The sequence below is a fragment of the Vigna umbellata genome, chromosome 4 (assembly GCF_029865625.1).
Source record: "Vigna umbellata cultivar VRB3 chromosome 4, Vumbellata_1.0, whole genome shotgun sequence".
Classification (NCBI taxonomy): domain Eukaryota; kingdom Viridiplantae; phylum Streptophyta; class Magnoliopsida; order Fabales; family Fabaceae; genus Vigna; species Vigna umbellata.
The window spans coordinates 12,448,088-12,467,205 of record NC_142168.1 but is presented as its reverse complement, the minus strand read 5'-3'; the positions used below and the strand labels follow the sequence as shown (position 1 = coordinate 12,467,205).

Genomic DNA, 19,118 nt, shown 5'->3' with positions numbered 1-19,118 from the left:
ATATGATAATTCAAGTAGCCTTTTAGTTGAAACTAACTTACAAAGTGATCCAATTATTCCCTAATAAAAGAAAGTGACTTAGACATCACAATTTAAATAGCTTTTCCTTTTATTAAGGTTGTTTATACCTATGGTTGAGATGTTTAATTAATTGTAATAGTAAAATAGATAATTTTTTGTGTATAATATCCTATTTTTAAAAGTTATGCAATAGTCATAATATCCTTAAAAATATAATAGATAAACTAATTCAAGTGTATGTAAATATTAAAACTTTTGTAAGTATTACTACTATTATATTTTTTACTTTTATAATTTACTGCTATTGTATGAAAGCAAATAAAAAAAATTAATGAAGGACCAAACTTATTGAAAGATACATTGACACTCCTTCTTAAAAGGTGTACTGTAAAATGGATTTTAAATAAACTAGCATGATAATCACAGTTTAAACATTACATCATAGGAAAAATATTATACTTTAATATTAAGGGGTTTCCATAAGTTCTTTTTTCATGTCTAAAAGTAACAATTATTTTAAATAGTTTATAATTTGGTAAAAATGTTATTAACCAAGCTTTATTTAAATTTATATAATTTAATATAATATTAAACAAAATAAGGCAAAATCAAGTTTTCAAATAACTCTGGATAACCTAAACAATGAGTCTACGAAAGATAGTGATCAAGAATTCATCATTATTGTATTTTTCGTCTTCTCTCTTTGCATGTTAAAGAGATAGTTTCAAAGGTATAAATCACAAACCCATGTATTGAGAATAAGAATGTTTTTCATAAATGTAAAAAATGGATATTACTTATTACTCCCTGTTGTAAATTGACGAATGCTCGTACTTAGATACAGAGATAACAAAAATGGTAGACAGTGTTGTTGGCTTCCTGGTGCAGAGGTTGTCACAACTACTTGAAAGTGAAATAAAGCTCCTTTCTGGTGTGGAAGAGAAAATAAAGTCCTTGAATAATGAATTGAAGTTCATGGATATCTTCATCAAGAGCTCAGAGGGGAAGTACAAAGACGCAGTGGTGAAAGAAGTGGTGACGCAAATAAGAGATGTCGCCCACAAAGCAGAAGATGTGGTGGACACTTACATTCTCAACATCGCCAAACACAAACGTAGAAACAAACTGTGTCGGTTATTCCACCTCAAAGAAAAACTCGTTGTGCCCCATGAAGTCGATGCTGAGATAGAGAAGATCAAGAGTCGTATCGATGAGATTTATAAAACCAGGAGAGGTATGGCATCAAAGAAGGTGAATTCCAAAGCGAAGAAGCAGTTTCAGCAGAATGGCGCCGCAAAAGGAGGATGGATGTGGAGGAAGAAGATGTTGTGGGCTTAGTGAATGAGAGCGACATTGTCATTCAACAGCTCCAGAAAGACGATGTGCGTCTTAATTTTGCTTCTATAGTCGGAATGGGAGGATTGGGTAAAACCACTCTTGCCCGTAAGATCTATAACAAGGACAATGTGAAGAGGATGTTTCCTTATCGTGCATGGGGTAACGTGTCTAACGATTACAGGCCCAAGGAGCTTTTCCAAAGTCTCCTAAGGAGCTTAAATCTTTCTGGATTTGAAAATTTAAGCGAGGAGGATTTGAAGAAGAAGGTAGCCGAAGAGTTGAAGGGGAAGACATATTTGATAGTGCTTGATGACATATGGAAATCACGGGTTTGGGATGACATAAAAGGAGCCTTTCCAGATGACAACAAAGGTAGCAGAGTATTGATCACAAGTCGTGAAATGTCTGTTGCACGCTATGCAGGAACCCCTTCTCCATACCAACTTCCTTTCCTCACCCAAGATCAAAGTTGGGAACTATTTTGTAAGAAGGTGTTTCGAGGTGAAGAATGCCCCTCCGAGTTAGAGCCTTTGGGTAGATCCATTGTCGAAGCAACTTGTGGGGGTTTACCACTTGCCATTGTGATCTTAGGTGGACTCTTTGCAAAGAAGGAGAAGTCACAAAGAGAGTGGTCGAGAATGAAGAAAATGAGTTGGAATTCTACTGCATACAAGAATGAAGTGATGGATATATTAAGGCTCAGTTACGACAACTTGCCTCCAACATTAAAGCCCTGTTTTCTATATTTTGGAATCTATCCTGAAGACCACAAGATCAGTGCAAGAGAAGTGATCCGATTGTGGGGAGCAGAAGGGTTCATTCAACCACAAGAAAACACAGAACTCGAAGAAGTAGGTGACTTTTACTTGGACGAGCTGGTGGATCGAAGCTTAGTGCAAGTGACTGATAGGAGGACTGATGGGGGTGTTAAGATATGTCAGGTTCATGATGTTCTTCGTGATTTCTGTATATCAGAGAGCAAATCTTGCAAGTTTATGGATGTTTGCAGAGAGTCCAATATTGACACCTGGAGTGATACCAATCCCCGTAGATTGTCCTTGCAGTGGCAACCGGAATCTAATATTTCTGCCATGTTATTTGACAAATCAATGCCAAGCACTCGTTCGGTGTTCATTTTTACTGAGGATAGTGAGTCTGTGGATGATTTGGTGAAAAGGTTGATGTTAGCTAGGGTTATTCATGGTTTTGATTCACCATTGGATCCCTACCATTTGAAGAGGATGATTCATTTAAGATACTTGAAAATAATAGTCGCAAGTCTTCCAGCTTGTGTATGCAACCTATGGAATTTAGAAACACTAGATGTAAACTACCAACACACAGCGTCCAGTAAAATTTGGAAGCTGAAACGATTGAGACGTCTTTACTTGAGAAGGGGAGAGTGTCCAGTCTTGCCTGAAGGAACTAGAATGGAGAATCTCCAAAGCCTTTGGTTGTGCGGTCGGAGTTCAGCAATTAAGTCCCTGATCAACAATGGCATGTTTCCTAGGTTGGTAAAATTAGTTTTGTCACCTTTTTCTGAGGGTGGTAATGAAGTAGACCTTTTATCAAGTGTACACAGCCTAAATCATCTTGGTAGTCTAAAAATAAATAAGATTCCAAAACTTTCATCAGACAAGAATGTGCTTCCATCAAAACTTACCAAGATAACCTTTAGAAACTTTTTGAATTGGTCTTTCATGAAGACACTAGGTCAGCTTCCTAACCTTCAAATTTTGAAACTAGAAAAAACCAAAATTTGGAAACGAGAAAAGTTCTATGGATTTGGTGCAGTAATAATGCAATTTTATGAAGACATAATGCCGGAAGATGAACCGCATAATCTTGATATTGGCAAGGGAGAGTTTAATGAACTTCAAGTGTTTCATTTGAAGGGCGTAGGGGTAAAGTCATGGAGATTAGAGGAAGGTGCAATGCCCCGTCTTCGGCATCTGCTCATTATAAAATGTCGTCATTTGTTTGAACTTCCCCAGCACCTTTGGTCATTGAGAACCTTGCAACTTGTGCATATTGAGGGACCCTCCCAACAATTGGCTGGCAGCCTCCAAATTGTGGAGTTCAAGAACAATTGTAAAATCAAATTGGAAAATGAGAACTTAGCTCAGAGGAGGAGTATTGATTTGATGCAAGTTAGTGGAAAATTATGACTTATTTGATTTATGAGATAAATAAAAAAAAAAGTAGTCTATCACATTAATTATTTATATTATATTGTATTTTTTATATTTTTAGTTTGTAAGGTGCCTGATCACGTCTTTAAAATCAAGAATGAAATAATTTTAATTTATTTACATATAATTGATCATGAAAGTTAATCAGAGACAATACAAAAAAAATTAGTTGGTACGTAACCAACATATCAACATGATAATCAGAGACAATACAACAGAATATCATTTTTCTCGAGTCTCCCTGTGTGTAGAGGAAAAGTTAGAAAGCAAGACAAAAAAATATAAAGTTTCAAAAATAATACATATAATTACGAAAAGAAAAAAAGAAAGAAACACTCAATTTTTTTTCTTCACATGATAAAAGATTTGCATTAAAAAATTTTAATATGATGAATTATTTCATAAATAGTACTATAATTAACGATATAATATATATCTATTCATATTTATTTTATATTAAATTATATAATTAATGATTTTATTAACATTTAATATTTTTATAATAATAAAATACTATCATCAAAATAACAAACAAATAAAATATTAATATTAAATAATATAATTTTTTATTTTATTTTTAGTCATTTCTCTTTATTGGAATAATTTAATTTTTTTCTCCTTCATTCTTTCCTAGTTCAAATAAAACATAGACTAAAATCATTTTTTTTTGTCCTCAATTCGTTTGAATTATTTAATTAGGTCCTATTTTTATTTCATACAATTAAGTTTTTCTATTTGTAAAATTAATCATTTTTATTATATTTGACATTAGCAATGTGTCTAAACATGTCACATACGTATTTTCAATTTTTTTTTATTTTTTTAATATTCCGTAGTTATTATCATGTCACCATCATGTGTTAGTGTTAGTGTGACGGTGTTAATATCACTATTAATACCACTATTACAAGAATGCATTGTATTAATTACCAAAAATTTGAATAAGAAAAAAGCTATTGAAGTGAGTGAGGTTGACTTTAAAATGATTTAAATTAAATAAAAAAAATTAGAGTGGATCAAAAATTAATTTTTTTAGTCCTTTGATATTTTTAATTTCTTTTTTATTTTTTCTTATTTTACTTTCACATGTACATGAAACTTATTTTACTTTTTTATCTATTTATTTTATTTTTTGATTTATTTGTTATTTTTATTTATTTTGTTGTATTTTAAAGAGTTATAGATTTAGATACATGTGAGTGAAATTAAAAGTAGCCATATAGTAGAAACAATTATCACCTTGCGAGTAAGATTCTTATATGATATGCACTAGAACAGTGTGGAAAACAGTTTTAAACAATTTGTGATGTGGTAAGGGAGCTTTAGAATTTTGGTTTTGGTACCAATTAAGAAGAGTAAAACAAGAGAGAAATTATACCTTTTGGACTAGAGAATGTGATTATTCAAGTAGCTTTTCAGTTGAAAATAACTTACAAAGTGCTCCAATTATTCTGTAACAAAAGGAAGTGACTTAGAATAATATAACAATTTAAGTAGATTTTCCTTTTCATTTTGGTTGCTAATTATGACTATGGTTAAGATGTTCAATTGATTGTCATAATAAAATAGGTAATTGTTTGTGTATAAAATCTTATTTTGAAAAGTCACGTAAAATTAATAGAATAACTAATTCAAATGAATATAAATATTAATTCAAATTTAAAAACAGTGAAGCTTCAATATTTTAAAAGAGATTTTGATGATGAAAATAATGAAAGAAAAAGATAGCTCAAATAAATATTGTAAGAGATTGAATAAATTGTTTAATCAAATGAAATCTCATGAAAACAGAACGGTTAAAGGAGTGATAGAGTGAGTGAAATCCTGAATATTATTACATGAGGTTGAAAATTCAATAAAAAAGGAATTTCAATTGAAGGTTCTATAGACATGTGTTATTTGAATATGATAGAAATCCAATAGCTAGCAAAGAATGGTCAACAATAACTAACTTAAATATTTGCAATTAAAAGTTGCGTTACATGCGTAGGTTGTCGCATGAGAATTATACATTTGGCATTGAGAGCGAAGCTAAGTCTAATAACATATACAATTGGTGGATGTAATTTACATATTCACCATGGGGATTGGGATGAAAAATTTGACCCACAGCGAAGGTTCCCAATGGTCAGTGTCCTAGTCTCCCTTCAAGATTACATTTAAAAATCATGCAAGTTCCTGAAAACTCAATTTCTCACTTAGCATTTTTTGTCCTTTCTATTTCCAAATCCTGTTGCCATAATTTTGACTTTAGTATATGTATTTGCTGTTCTGTTTCAATAAACCAGTGTATGTAGCAGAGCAAGTAGAAACAAGATCATCATTCCGTTGATGTTTAAAACGCATGCAAAAGAAATGTAGTGGAAACCAACTAAATGGACCGTTCCTGTGCGCTCATCCTTCACTTTAATGCTTGAAGAACCTGAGATACACCATCCAAAATATTATTAAATCACCAATTATCAAAACCAAGTAATAATTCAAGTCATTTCAAATTCATTTCTTCAAATTTTCTTAGCCCCTCTTAAAAGTAAACTTGTTTTATAACTCATCCATTATACATAACTAACCAATCTGAAATTAAACTAATATTACGAAAAAAGAGAGTATCATGTAGAATCTGAAAAAAAAAATAAAACATTAATAAATGTCTACGTAATTTACTTTTACTTTCATTATAGATGTTTCCACAAAAATTTACTTTTACGTAATTTATATTTTTTCATTTTCATAATTAAAATATTTAAACTAGTGAATATCATGAAGAACTAAGATATGATACTCACAGTTGTACTCGGTCCATCCAATAGCCTGATTTTCTAGGTCGTAGAAGACAAGTTTATTTGAAAGCACTAAATCTGCAACAAATAAATATATAGATGAAGCTGCAGAGTAAGGTCATGGAAAGCAAACTTTCTGGAGATCCAAAATGATTACTGATAATAATTTAGCTATAATTTACATCAAGAAAAAAAACTACCAGGAAAATTCTTCCACCATTAAAAATAATACATTTATCAGAATATTTAGGTTGTAAAGTACCCAGCAATTTTATCTCCAGTACATAAACATTTGTTCCACATCAGACTCAATAGGGAATTTAAGTTAGTATGGCACAAAGTGTTCAACACTAGCAGGGCAAATATCTGGCTAAAGGCCAAGGCCCCAAAGTAAAATCCCAACATAAACAGGAGAGGGCCACCAGCACTTTAATTCACCAAATGAGCCAGAAAACGCGTTTGTTTGATTAAAATTTCAAGTTTCACTTTCAAGTGGTCAGGTTTCACCTCTGGAAAAAGTAGTTGGCCCATTCAGAGGTTCATGTGATGATATGATTAAATAATATAGACCCAGTCAAAAAACTCGAGTTATCCCACAAAATATGTTCCACGATATGCATTTATGGTATATTTGTCTTGTTTATTTCAGACATCAGATTTAACCAGGTTAAAAAATATTACATCCCAAAGTGCTGTTACAAAATTCAACCTTTCTTCCCTCTTATAATGGCTATGGCAGACTCATTCTAAAGCTGGAAGCAGTGTTCAGAAAATTAGCAGCAAATGTTTACAGGTACAGAAAAAGATTTGAAGAGAATACCTCCTAATAGGGTCATATTTTTGTTATCTCTTGATTGTGTCCCACTATTTTGCCAACCAATACACCAGAAATCTCCCTGCAGATGCATATCAGTATTTAATTCATAGTATGGTATATAAAGATTTTGAATATAAAAATCATTGACAAATAAAAAAATGCTCAGAAGTACTGCACATTAATTACCGAGTGTTTTGAAAAATAATTTTAAAAACTACTATGAGAATCTAAAATGACAAAATAATGGTTAATATGGCTAAGAAAAGATAATCCTGTCTGTGTTGCAATTGCAACTCCAGAACTCATTCCGGAACTCAAAAATAAGTTCGGTGTAGATGGAATACAAAAGGTTTTTAATATGCACTGTGGATACTTTAGGTAGAAGCAACTTTAACTTACTTAAGTCCAGAATACAGTTACTGTTAGGGGACGATGCAGTTGGGTTATAATTGGGGACAAAAGAATTAGACCAGTTTGTAATGTATTTTTTTTTTTTATAAACTTACTTCCACACTTAAAATTCTTTTTACAGGGTATATACATCCAAATAGTGTATTCCAACAAAATTACTTTTAGGTGAACAACAGTATCATTTGTCCAAATGCAATCCACCCAAAGCACATTCAACAGAAAAGTGTTGTACACAAATTTATGACATTATTGAAACGCACAAGTAGCAAATACCAGAGTTCCAAAAGCACGATCATAAAAACAAATTCAAAATATTAATTAAAAAATGTCACGCTGATTATAGAACCCAAAGTTATGTGTTGTTCTGTCTCATCCTATACTACAGACAGGCATTCTAAAACCATAATCAGTAATTGTAGTTGGAATGCAGACCCAAACACAACTAAACGCTATACTTGAGAAAGGGGTAACCAAAATGAGGCATAAACAACAAATAACGTCAGAAGGCTGACAACAATAGGTCCAAAAACAAGCCAAATAAAACTCTCATATACCGCAACAAAAGAAAGATCAAGTAGACTTGCAATATACTTACAGAGAGAAACAAGTAATCATGTGGATAAACCTTTAACGAGAGTCCATTTTCAAAATAAAATGTGACAGCTGGAAATCCATCATCAACACTGCAACAATAAATACAGTAGCCATTACATCCGTGAATGAAACTGATACAGACATAAAGGCATAGCGTATACAAAGGGGGCAGTCCAGTTACCAAAGCACTCCAATAATACATACTCAATGAGAAAGTCCAAAAAACTAAATCTACAAAATATTGTAACTTCAACTGACGAAACGTCATGGAAGGCATCAGTCAATTCCAGAAGTCAGCAGAGTTCGTATATTATTTATTAGAATCAAACGACACAATTTATAGGTTAATTCTCCAAAAATAATATAAGTTTACACCTTAACGAAAAAATACATTTTATCTTAACATAGTCGATAGCAGTGTGGGAGACAAATGCCATTTTACCTTACTAGCAGCATATTTCCTGCACCTTGAACCGTAAAATTAAATTAAATAAATGTGGTACTTTCAAATCGTAAATTTTTAGAAAGTACCAAAGATATTATTACAAAAGATTAATGAATCAAAATATGAGAAAAAAATAATGAAACATAATATAACCCAATGAAAAAATTATTTATCTATAACTAGATACAAACTGTTCTAAAAGTAAAATGAAGAATTATTATCGGGTACCACACATAATGAGTTAAAAAAAGATATAATTATTGAATACTTTAGAATTAATATTGCATACAGTTTCACATGAAATCTTGTAATATGATATCTATTTCCTAAAAAATTCAGAAAATATAAGTAGATAAAAGTGATTTCACTTTGTAAATGTTACTGAAGTAAAAACTGAATCTTGTTTTGAATATAAATCACGAGATATTTATGAAAGTATCTACTAACACCTTCAAAAAGTACCTATTTATTAAATTATCCATTTTGAGATCAAGAACTGTTTGATTGATTAACACGAAAATGAACAAATTTTCAAATTTTATATTAATATTTAAATTCATTTGTGACATGAATCGTTTAAAAAGATTGAACACGGCACAAAACAAGACTAGCTAAGATTGCTTAAAAATGAAAACAAAAATAAAATACAAAGCTTTGGTATATTAGGATTAAGAAGAGAATTTGCAAAAAAACAATTTTAATACTTCATCGATGTGTATTACAAAAAAATTGTATTTAACTACTACTAGAGATGGGATGTCTCCTTTGAAAAGAAATCTAATAAAATTAGAAACCATAAATAATGAAAAATGGAACAAATTTGTTTTATTGCAAGGAGTATATTTAAAACATTTTTAACATTAAAATTCAAATAATATGATGCAATATTGTTTGTTAACTTTTTGTAATAAAGTGTGTTATTGTGGCTATAGTACTTGAAAATTAGACTTTTTATATTAAAATATTTTAAACATTGAAAAAGTTGCATAATTGCTACATTAACAGTCTCATGTTGAAATAATGACTAAAACATCAAAAAATTAAGAACTTAATATTTCAAAAACATAACCATTAAACATAATTTCTGAAAAATGTAATGTCAAGCACAGTAAAAATGTATTAATTTGTAGTTGTTTTCAATGCACAACATTAATGAATCATGTAAATTGGTCATCTTTAATTAGTGATTGAGTGGTTTCCAAAAGTCTTTCCAGTACAAGAATAAGATTTGAAATGGCAAATAGACTACAAACCCAAAGATTTCCTAGACAAACTCCTTTAACATGTAATATAGACTGCACGTTAATGTTGATATTATTGTTATTATCAAGAAAAAAATTGTCAGAAAAAAAAAAGATACAGGGAGAGGATAAGAAATCTTCAAGGTCTAAAGATGACACCACTAAAAAAAGACAAAAGCAATAGAATTCAGTACAACAGAGCAAACCAAAAAAGAGCATAAAACCACAAACCAGGTATTGCAGGTTAAGGTAAGAATTAGCTAATCAATAAATATCATAAAACAATTTGCGAACCAATACTTTAAAACCAGCAACAGAATTATAAGAAGAAATTTCAGAACAGACAATCGTTACTGAGTCCTACAAGAGGAAAACACATCTACCAAAATGGAAATAGAAGGATAAGACATCTACCAAATTGGAAAATCTATGAAAGGGAACAGGAAAAATTTTCCAAGCACAATTTAGAAGTGGAAAGTGAGCGGTCCTATCCTGGAAAACTTGCTATGCCACAAAAAAAAGCTACTAGAAGATTCAGGAATATAGGTTCAAACACCAACAACCAGTAGAGAAGCCAATGCTCATGACAGAAATTTTAAACAATGCCAACATGGCATTACAATTGCCATATTGAAGGATGGTGACCAGTTAACAACAAAACATGAAATGAGTGAGCGAAGAACAGAGTTCATAGTAGAGGAGCTGGTCTGGTTAACTTAATGGTGATTTCACCCTTTTCAGAAAAGATTTATCACCAGAAAAATTTCAAAGGAGATCAAAGTAGAATAGAATTTGTCAAAAGTCAAAACCACTTTTTGATCTGTTTTCCTCCAATCTTTTTATTACTTTACCACACATTGTTGAAGGGCAATTCTACCTTAGGAAGAATAGACAAGCACTCACCTCCCTGCCATTTTTGTGACATGTCACGCACCATGAACACCACAATTAAGAGAAACTATAACAGTTTGGAAACAACCACCATTATCAAAACCACAATACTTAGGCCCTTCCTTCCAAAACTAACCATACAACAAAAAAACTATACTAAAGTAAGCTACTAAAACACCTGAGCTTGTTCCCAGCCAACAACAACACACCATTTGCATGCAATATACATGCACGCACATGTCTTTTCAGATGTGTGTTCAACAAAAAAAAAGTGTGTTAAACCCCCAGCTATAGTATGAGTACAGTATGAGGATTAATGAATATACATTATATGCATCATACCTCTCAGAATATTGAAAGCATGTATACTCGTCATGGAGAGTCTGAACTTTTAGACCAGTTTGCTGAGAAATGATCTAACAAGGGAAAGCAATTCAGACAACTGTGTGATAAAATGTTATGTAAATTTAGTAATGTACAGAACATAAGTATTTCAGTTAAAAAAAAAGGAAACTGTATATTGATTGTGTATTTTGTACATTCAGTGATCTCCCTTTTCTAGGGTAATTTTCTACCGCATAAAAAGGAAACTATAATAATAAAGAGGAAGGAAAACAATTATTTAAAGAAATTTAGACATATTTCACCTCCTGAATGTTTATGAAATTTACAACACTTTTATTTACCTTGGATACTAGCGGCTCATAAATCCCTTCAGGCAGATAGGCCAAGGTTGTACCACTGTCAATTATTGTCCCTTTTCCGTCCCCTTGTGCTGAAGCATCTATTGATAGACTAAGGAAAGTTTGGCCAACTTGAACTGCTGTCATATTGACACTGTAGTGTGGCCTAAAACAAATGTTTAAATGTCATATTTTCTCAAAATATAGATTTCTGTAAACCAATATCTTAGAAGAGAGACAATAAGTATCAAATTTATTAAGATCCCATTAGTTAAGGTTATGTTTGACCCGGCTTACTATTTACTTACAAGCTACTCTAAAGTTAAAGCTAAAAATAAGAAGTTTAAAAAAGTAGAAGTTGTTTGGTAGTCATATCTTAAAAACTCCTAAGCAAAAAGATTTGGTTCATTGTTCCACATCATCAATTAGTTCAGGAAGAATTGAAGAAGGAGACTAAGGAATGCAGCTCATTAGTAAAAACTACTGTAGTTAGCATTTTTTTTAAAAGCTATTTTTCCTCCCTTTTTTCCTTTATTAAAATTAAGGTCCTCATCTTTTTAAGACCTTGTGTTTGGCAAAACTTTTCCTTTAAAGGGGAAGGAAAGCCAAAAGAAAAGTTGGGCCAAACAGTACCTACATTTATGGCTTAAATACTAGTTATAATGACTTGGGCAAGCTTCCAAGGTTGATTCAGCCCATCAGATGTCAATTCTAATAATAGTAAACATAACTATCTGTTCATAAAGAAACAGAGCAAAGTCCAGCATATCAAGCATGGACATGAACGTTTATCAAAGATGTCTAGTTTTCTGCTTAGAATATGGGGGAAGAATGTTATGGCTTTTATAATAGAAAGCTGCTGAAAAACAATGAAACTTCACTTCCTTTTGCACCATTAGAAAATCTAACAGCCATGATCAACTAAAATCAGATTCATTTCACATTCAAATTACAGTTTTACATACATACCCATGATACCTTTAGTGTCAGACATCAAATAATCTTTTAAATCAAAAAAGCCTACAAACACCATTTAGAGTGTAGATATTGAGAGATGTCATCAATGTCTTTACCAGAAGTCTCTAATCACCATCTAGAGGGGACAAGCTAGATTATAGATAAATGTTGTTCACATGATAAGACAGCTAAAATCAAACAAGACTAACGGAAAAGAGAAAGATGCAAGGTTTAGTGATTCAAACGCATCATATAGGTTCTATGGTAACACAGAACTCATGTGAAGGATCTGGCTTAGTTGTGTAAAAGAAATTGCATAGTCACTATACACATGGAATTTAAGTTTTCGAGAAAGTAAACTTTATTAAGTACAATTGGGAGGACTTTCTGTATGATTAAAAAATCTTAGGCAATATAAACCAATAATGATAATAATCAACAAGCCAAAATGTGAATTAGAAACTATTTGTGTGTGACAATCAATGGAAGCTATTGAGATTCCACAACTGGAGATATGGCTAAAGTATAGCTTATAAAGGTTTGGGAAATCCTTGCCTCATGAGCTAGATTTAGGGTTAAATTAGCCCAAATTAAAGATAAAAAAACGGTGTTCTGTCATCAGAAAACATACTACAATATCTGCAAAAAATATAATGTGGATGGACACTAACAAAAAACATGATAAGAAAACTAAAGAATTAATACCCAAAAGAGTTATTAATAACAACATAAGAAAAAGTAATCTAATTCCGATATGTATTAAATGAATGGCATACTGGTCTGGTAATAATGGAGTCATCTTCACTTTAGGTTGCACAACATGCCCAATAGCAAAAATACCACCTCCATTTACTCCATTTAAACAATGAGCAAACATCTTTTTCACTTTGCCAGAAGAAGCAAGTTGTGAAATCATTGAAGAATTAGCTTTTCCAAATCCAAGTATTCCGTCAAGTGCTTCTTCATTTGAAGAACTTAGATCTCCAGATTGTCTAGCACCACACCTACAAAGTATTCATTTTAATTATAAATAGCACCACAACATTAAATCATCCAACATAATAATAATCACCAGGAAGCCATTACAACCTAAGTGCCTCCAGAATCACATCCAGGTGGTATTAGAAAAGGCACTTCTAGGACTGTCCCACATATTTAGGTGTTCTATTCAAAGCCTCTGTATTTACTAAACCATTTTATTTACAGTATGTTTGATAAAACTGAAAATGTAGCAGTTAAAGATAATAAATTCAAGTTTAGCATTTCCCAAACCTAAAAAGGATAAAATACAGTAAATTATAATCCACAAAAATAGTTTCTGATGATACATCAATGACAGGACAAATTGCTGAATTATTCAATACTCTTTTGCATAAATTTATTTTCAGTCTAAGGTTCACATAACACAACTTACCTAATAAACTTACAGTAAATTCCAGGTTGGAACACTGCAAAAAGTACAAACGTCATCATTGTTCTCACTATTAATCTTCTCAACTGAAAATTACAACCAAAGCCAAGTATTTTCCCAGGCACCAACATCAATTTTGGCTTTGGTGAGGGCTTAGACCAAATTTGTAGTGAAACAAAAAATCAAACTCAACACTTTGAAATGTAATACCTGCACACAGGCCAGTGCATCCACTTTATGTTAAGATAATATCTATATATGAGATATTATGGTATTTCAGGTTTGCAACTAAAGCATCAGGTTAAATTACTATAAACACGCATGCGTGGTTTGAGTTCATTACTTATGAGAAATTAATATCCAATAGCAGCAACAGATTAAAAGTAATACCATGCATTACTGCCACATGAAAACTCACCCAAATATAATACTTCCATTAGCTGAATCAGTTTTAAGGTCCCCAGACACTTGCTCGTAAAGTACAATATCCTTTACGAAGTCACCAGCAGTTGAGCTCCCATCACCATATATCTCCAGATATGGACAGGTAATATTAGTAGTGCATCCGGAGAGAAGACCTCCATTTACCTCTTTGCAGAACTGTTGATCACACGGAACAGATTGACCAGAGGATGACCCCTTTATGTCATAGAGTGTAAGGTCCATCTGTGATACACAAAAAAAAATTAAATGAATAAAAACATCAATGTTAACATGAGGAGGCACACAACTAGAACATACATGGTAAGGACAGAAAAAGACAACACTGACTCACATAGAAAATTTACCAGAAGACAACACTGACTCACACAGAAGACAACACGTTGCTACCAAGGCACAATAAAAAATTATATATGGTATGAGAATGATCATCTCGCAGACCTAGAATGCATCTAAGGAACTGTTTGGCATGTTAAAGAGGATGTAACATAGAAAAAAAGCACCCTTCTGTGCTTTATTCTTTTTGGCTCCAACTACTTATAGTGTGTTTGGTAATTGGTAACATGTTGATTTGCACTCATTGGTTTTCTGAAGCAACAAATAGTTGCTTTTATGTTGATTTCACCGTGAACATACAGTCAATTTAGATTTCTACATTGTTACAAAACAAGCACTTAGTGAACCCAAAAAATACCACATTGACCCTGTGTTCTAAGAGTAAGAATAGTGCATGCCCTGACAGTGTAAAAGGCTTTTACTTGTCAACCAATCAGAAACTGCCATGTACGGTAACTTTGTAGACTTTAACAACACCTATCTCTGAGGAAAATGATTTTTTGACTCCAATGCATTGATTGACAACCCACTTTGAGGGGAATTTTAGTCATTAAAAAAGTTAACTTTTATATTTGTAAAGAAAGAGAGGAGTCCAGATTCTCTGCTGGCTTTTTGGTGTTATCTTCTATTTGAGCATTTGGTATATTAAAATTATTTTCAATATATTTTTTAAATATCAAAATTGGCGTCCATCAATGTATTTTGAAGGCACAGCAAGGAACAGCACAGGAAAACCCAGCACAGAATCCAAATTCGAAAGAGAGAGATTGAAGGGTAAGATACTGGATGCAAAGTGTGTGTAGAAAAACTTGTTGGATGTCAAAGTAATAGTGTCCATCTTTAAAATCATCCCTAGCATGATTTCTGAAGGGCAAGTATTGTAAAAACTCTACATAATGCATAGATTTTAGGTTTAATTACTGATTTCCTTGTACCTGCACATCTTTAAGTTTTAATCCCAACACCTAGAAGCTACTCATTTTTGTCCCTACACACACTTTTTAATCCAGTTGAGTCTCTGTAATCCAAAACTGCAAGGACTACAATTAAGAGTGTGTATAAAGAAAAAAAATTAGTTAAAAAGTGTACATGTAGCGACTTAGCGACTAAAATTTGTAGTTTGTAAGTGTAGGAGCTAACATGAAAAGATTATATATGTATAAGGACAAAATGAGTAAATAAATCTTATATACTCATGTTCTAATCAATTATAATTTTATCATGCACAGAAACAAAATAAACCCAGGTAACCACGTTAGCCAAGTGATGGAGGCAGTAAAGTAACACTAAGCTAAACTAAAAACATGGGATAAACCAGCATTTTACTACCCGGAAGTGTAATACACTTTTAAAAGTACGAAAATTCAAAATAAATCTCAACGCTGTGACTTTAGTTTCTAAACTCAACTATTCATTGTCATTTGTGTTCCTAAAACTATGTTAATATGGTCCCTTAAGCTATAAGATATTTTTAATTTTCTACTAAAATAATGTGATTGCGTTTTCGAAGACTTTTTTTATGTATTCTACTACTTTCAAAGACTAAATGACAACGTCTCACACTATCAAGAACCAAACTGGGTATTCACCCTAAAGAGATAAAAAGCTTACACCAAGGCTACTTCTGGTGGGGCACTCTTTGCACTGAATGCAATTGACCCACATAATGTCAGTGCCAGTATCCACCTGCAAGTAGTAATTCTTCGGAGGAGTTCCAATCCCAATTTTAGCATAGTAAAGCCTACAAACAAAAAACAACAAACACAACAAATCAGTTCAGAAGATGATCGAATCAAATTCGAAGATAGGAAGGAAGGAATTGATCAGAAGCAACGAACGGACCCAACGGCGTCGGGGCGGCCGCTTCCGCCGAGGGGGAGGTCGACTCCGGCGAGTAGGGAGAGCTGGCGGCGGTAGTCGTGGGCTTTGAGGGCAGAAAGGGTGCGCTCCTGGTACTTGCACTTGACGTTGAAGACACCGTGGGTGGCGCTAACGACACTCGCCGGTGACAGCGACGGTAACAGTGACAGAAGAAGCCACACGCAGGCGGAGACGAAGATTGTTCTTCTGCTCCCGGGAAGCATCTCCATGGACGTAGTTGTCACGCGATGCAGCGAGCGTCGCAAGGTATTGTGTTTGTTGGGAGAGTGAAGAAGACTCCAGCGAGGGGAGAACGAGGAAAAGGAGATTGGGGTCCACGCGCCCGCACGAGAATGGAGAATCCAATTGGTGGGTGATAGAAAATAAAAATGACAATATTTATAAAATAAAAATTAATTAATTTTTTATTTTTGTATTTTCAATTGAGTACCATTGAATTTTTTCTTTTATTGAATAATTAAAAAATTTATATTTTTAATTCAGTTTTTATTTATTGGTTAATTTCTTTTATTAATTGTAGAATGTAATCATTATTGAGTAATGTTAGGATCGTGTTAGACACAATTTAGTTATGAATATACGAAATAATGTATTATTGTGTGGATATAATATAAACAGGTTTTAGATTATTAGAGTTTAAATGAACGTGCTTTTAATCACGTGTTAATGTCAAGGATACATTAAAAATCGTTACAAATCCTTATAAAAATGGCATTCTTTTCATTAAAAAATGGTTTTTTGTTTTGATACGATTCAAGATTGTTTGAAATAAAGTTTTGTTTTTTGGTTGAAGAAAATGTTGTCATTTTTAGCAAATTAATAACAGATTTTGAATTATCATCAAATTCATGTCAGAAGTTAGTGTTTAAAATGTTATATTTTTCGGATTAAAGAATTATAAAGAGATTAATTAAAAGTTTAAAAACTTGTGAAAGTATTCTGTTGCATTTAAAAATATGTATTTTCTTTTCAGAGATAATTTTAATCTTGTACTATAGGCTTATGTATGTAGCCTTTATATAATTATGATTTGTTTTGTTGGGGAAGATTTGTTCGTAAAGGCCTTTATAACAAGTGAATACAAAATAAAAAATAACAAGACAAGAAAATTAAGATTCTCAAATTGTTTAGGAAGCTATAGAGTAATAAAAAATCATATAAGAATAAAATATAATTTTAATCATTTTATAAAACTCTCAATTGATCTTTCTAAATGGTATACATTTTATAAATGTTACAATTTTTTTTATTTTCTCTCTCATTTTAAAATATACCACTTTTATCCAAAAATATTATTCAACAACATATTTTACCAAAACATATAATTTATTTATAAATATTCCCAAAATCTTGATATATTACTTGCTTGTAGAGAAGAAAATAACTGTAGGCCATATATTACCTATCTGTAATTCTCTAATAATATTTTTTTATAATTTTTTGCTACCATTTTATTATAATTGTTTATTAGTTTTAGTTATATAGGTTGATAATTTTTGTTTTTTAAAGACTATATTGTTATTGGTAAGTATTTGAATGATTTAAATGGTTAATTTATTTGTTTATTTAATTATATAAATTATTTTTATAATATTATTTTTTGTTTGTGATTACTTGTTTATATATAGTTAAACAGATAAACATCATCTTGTATTTTTATAAATAGAAAAGTATATCAATATATAACAAATATGCAAAATAAGTTATTTTTGAAAAGTTGAACAAGGAATTAGTTATTGACTTTGATTCTAATGACTTTGATTCAAAAGGATGTGAGACTCAAATTCCCAATCAGTGTTTAAGAAAAAAATAAGATTTTATATATGAAACATTATTTTCTTTATGACATATAACATTAATATTCTAATTTGAAGTCTGTTAAGATAATATCATTATAGTTAATAACTATATTCGATGTATTATTTACTTTAAAACTTAAAACTTTATTATAATTTTATCTTTAAAAAGTGTTTAAAAGTTTGAAAGATAAAAATAGATTTAAATTTCTCTTTACCTTAGTTTTTAAGTTTTGTATAACTATTCAATATATCAAAACATATTAAAACAAATTGATTTCTATTAAAAAAAACGGTTGAGTTGTGTAAAACAAATTGACTCACATTCTGGTACTCAAAAAAGCAAAGATGGCTTACTTTCCCCTTTATGATTGAAGTTCTTGTGTTTTGTGTAACCCTGTAAAAAGTTTATACGTGCCCAATGTAAGTATAATTTTGAGGTAACTAGGTGAATAATTAAGACTAAAGTACGAATATATTTTTAAGGCATGAATTATTATAACATTATATTTTAATGAGTATACAACGGCAGAGAAAAAGTGAACAATTCGAAGAGTTTTAAATCATTAAATGAAGATGGAATATTACATACACGGTGTCCATATGACTAATAAACAAAATTGACGGATTTTCGATCTTAAATGTTCAAAGAGTTCAAACATAACGTGTGAAGGAAAAGTCCTCTTTAAGTTTATTGGAAATTTGACAAGCAATATAAAGCGCACCGTTTCCTACACGTACTTAGAATTATTCACACACAGATTGATCTTGATTTATATACTAAGAAAGTCAATCCTTACTTTATAGTACTCACAAGTTTACCAAATAAAACAATGAAAAATATCAGCCTTCCAACGGTTCGCCATATAACATTACTAAAATA

The 19,118-nt window shown here is 31.5% G+C and overlaps 1 protein-coding gene and 1 pseudogene across 1 annotated transcript; one reads left to right on the top strand and one right to left on the bottom strand.

Moving 5' to 3' along the window:
- The first annotated feature begins 876 nt into the window (after positions 1–876).
- On the top strand, positions 877–3,603 carry LOC148199261 (putative disease resistance RPP13-like protein 3; annotated as a pseudogene).
- Positions 3,604–5,485: 1,882 nt separating this feature from the next.
- On the bottom strand, positions 5,486–16,786 carry LOC124849156 (Eukaryotic aspartyl protease family protein). The gene is made up of 10 exons (XM_047327041.2): positions 16,401–16,786; positions 16,170–16,299; positions 14,200–14,447; positions 13,147–13,374; positions 11,417–11,579; positions 11,073–11,146; positions 8,155–8,242; positions 7,152–7,227; positions 6,338–6,409; positions 5,486–5,973 (listed from the first exon to the last, which is right to left on the bottom strand). The coding sequence occupies exons 1-10, from the start codon at positions 16,646–16,648 to the stop codon at positions 5,828–5,830; spliced, it is 1,473 nt and encodes a 490-aa protein (XP_047182997.2). The 5' UTR covers positions 16,649–16,786; the 3' UTR covers positions 5,486–5,827.
- Positions 16,787–19,118: the final 2,332 nt, after the last annotated feature.

Bases quoted from the DNA above. Each gene is read 5' to 3' on its own strand.
- LOC124849156 (XM_047327041.2), bottom strand. From the start codon at position 16,648: ATGGAGATGCTTCCCGGGAGCAGAAGAACAATCTTCGTCTCCGCCTGC. The intron at 14,448-16,169 runs GTAAGCTTTTTA...TGTGTATCACAG, and splicing joins CCACCAGAAGTAGCCTTGGT to ATGGACCTTACACTCTATGA. The intron at 5,974-6,337 runs GTGAGTATCATA...GGTGTATCTCAG, and splicing joins TGGATGGACCGAGTACAACT to GTTCTTCAAGCATTAAAGTG.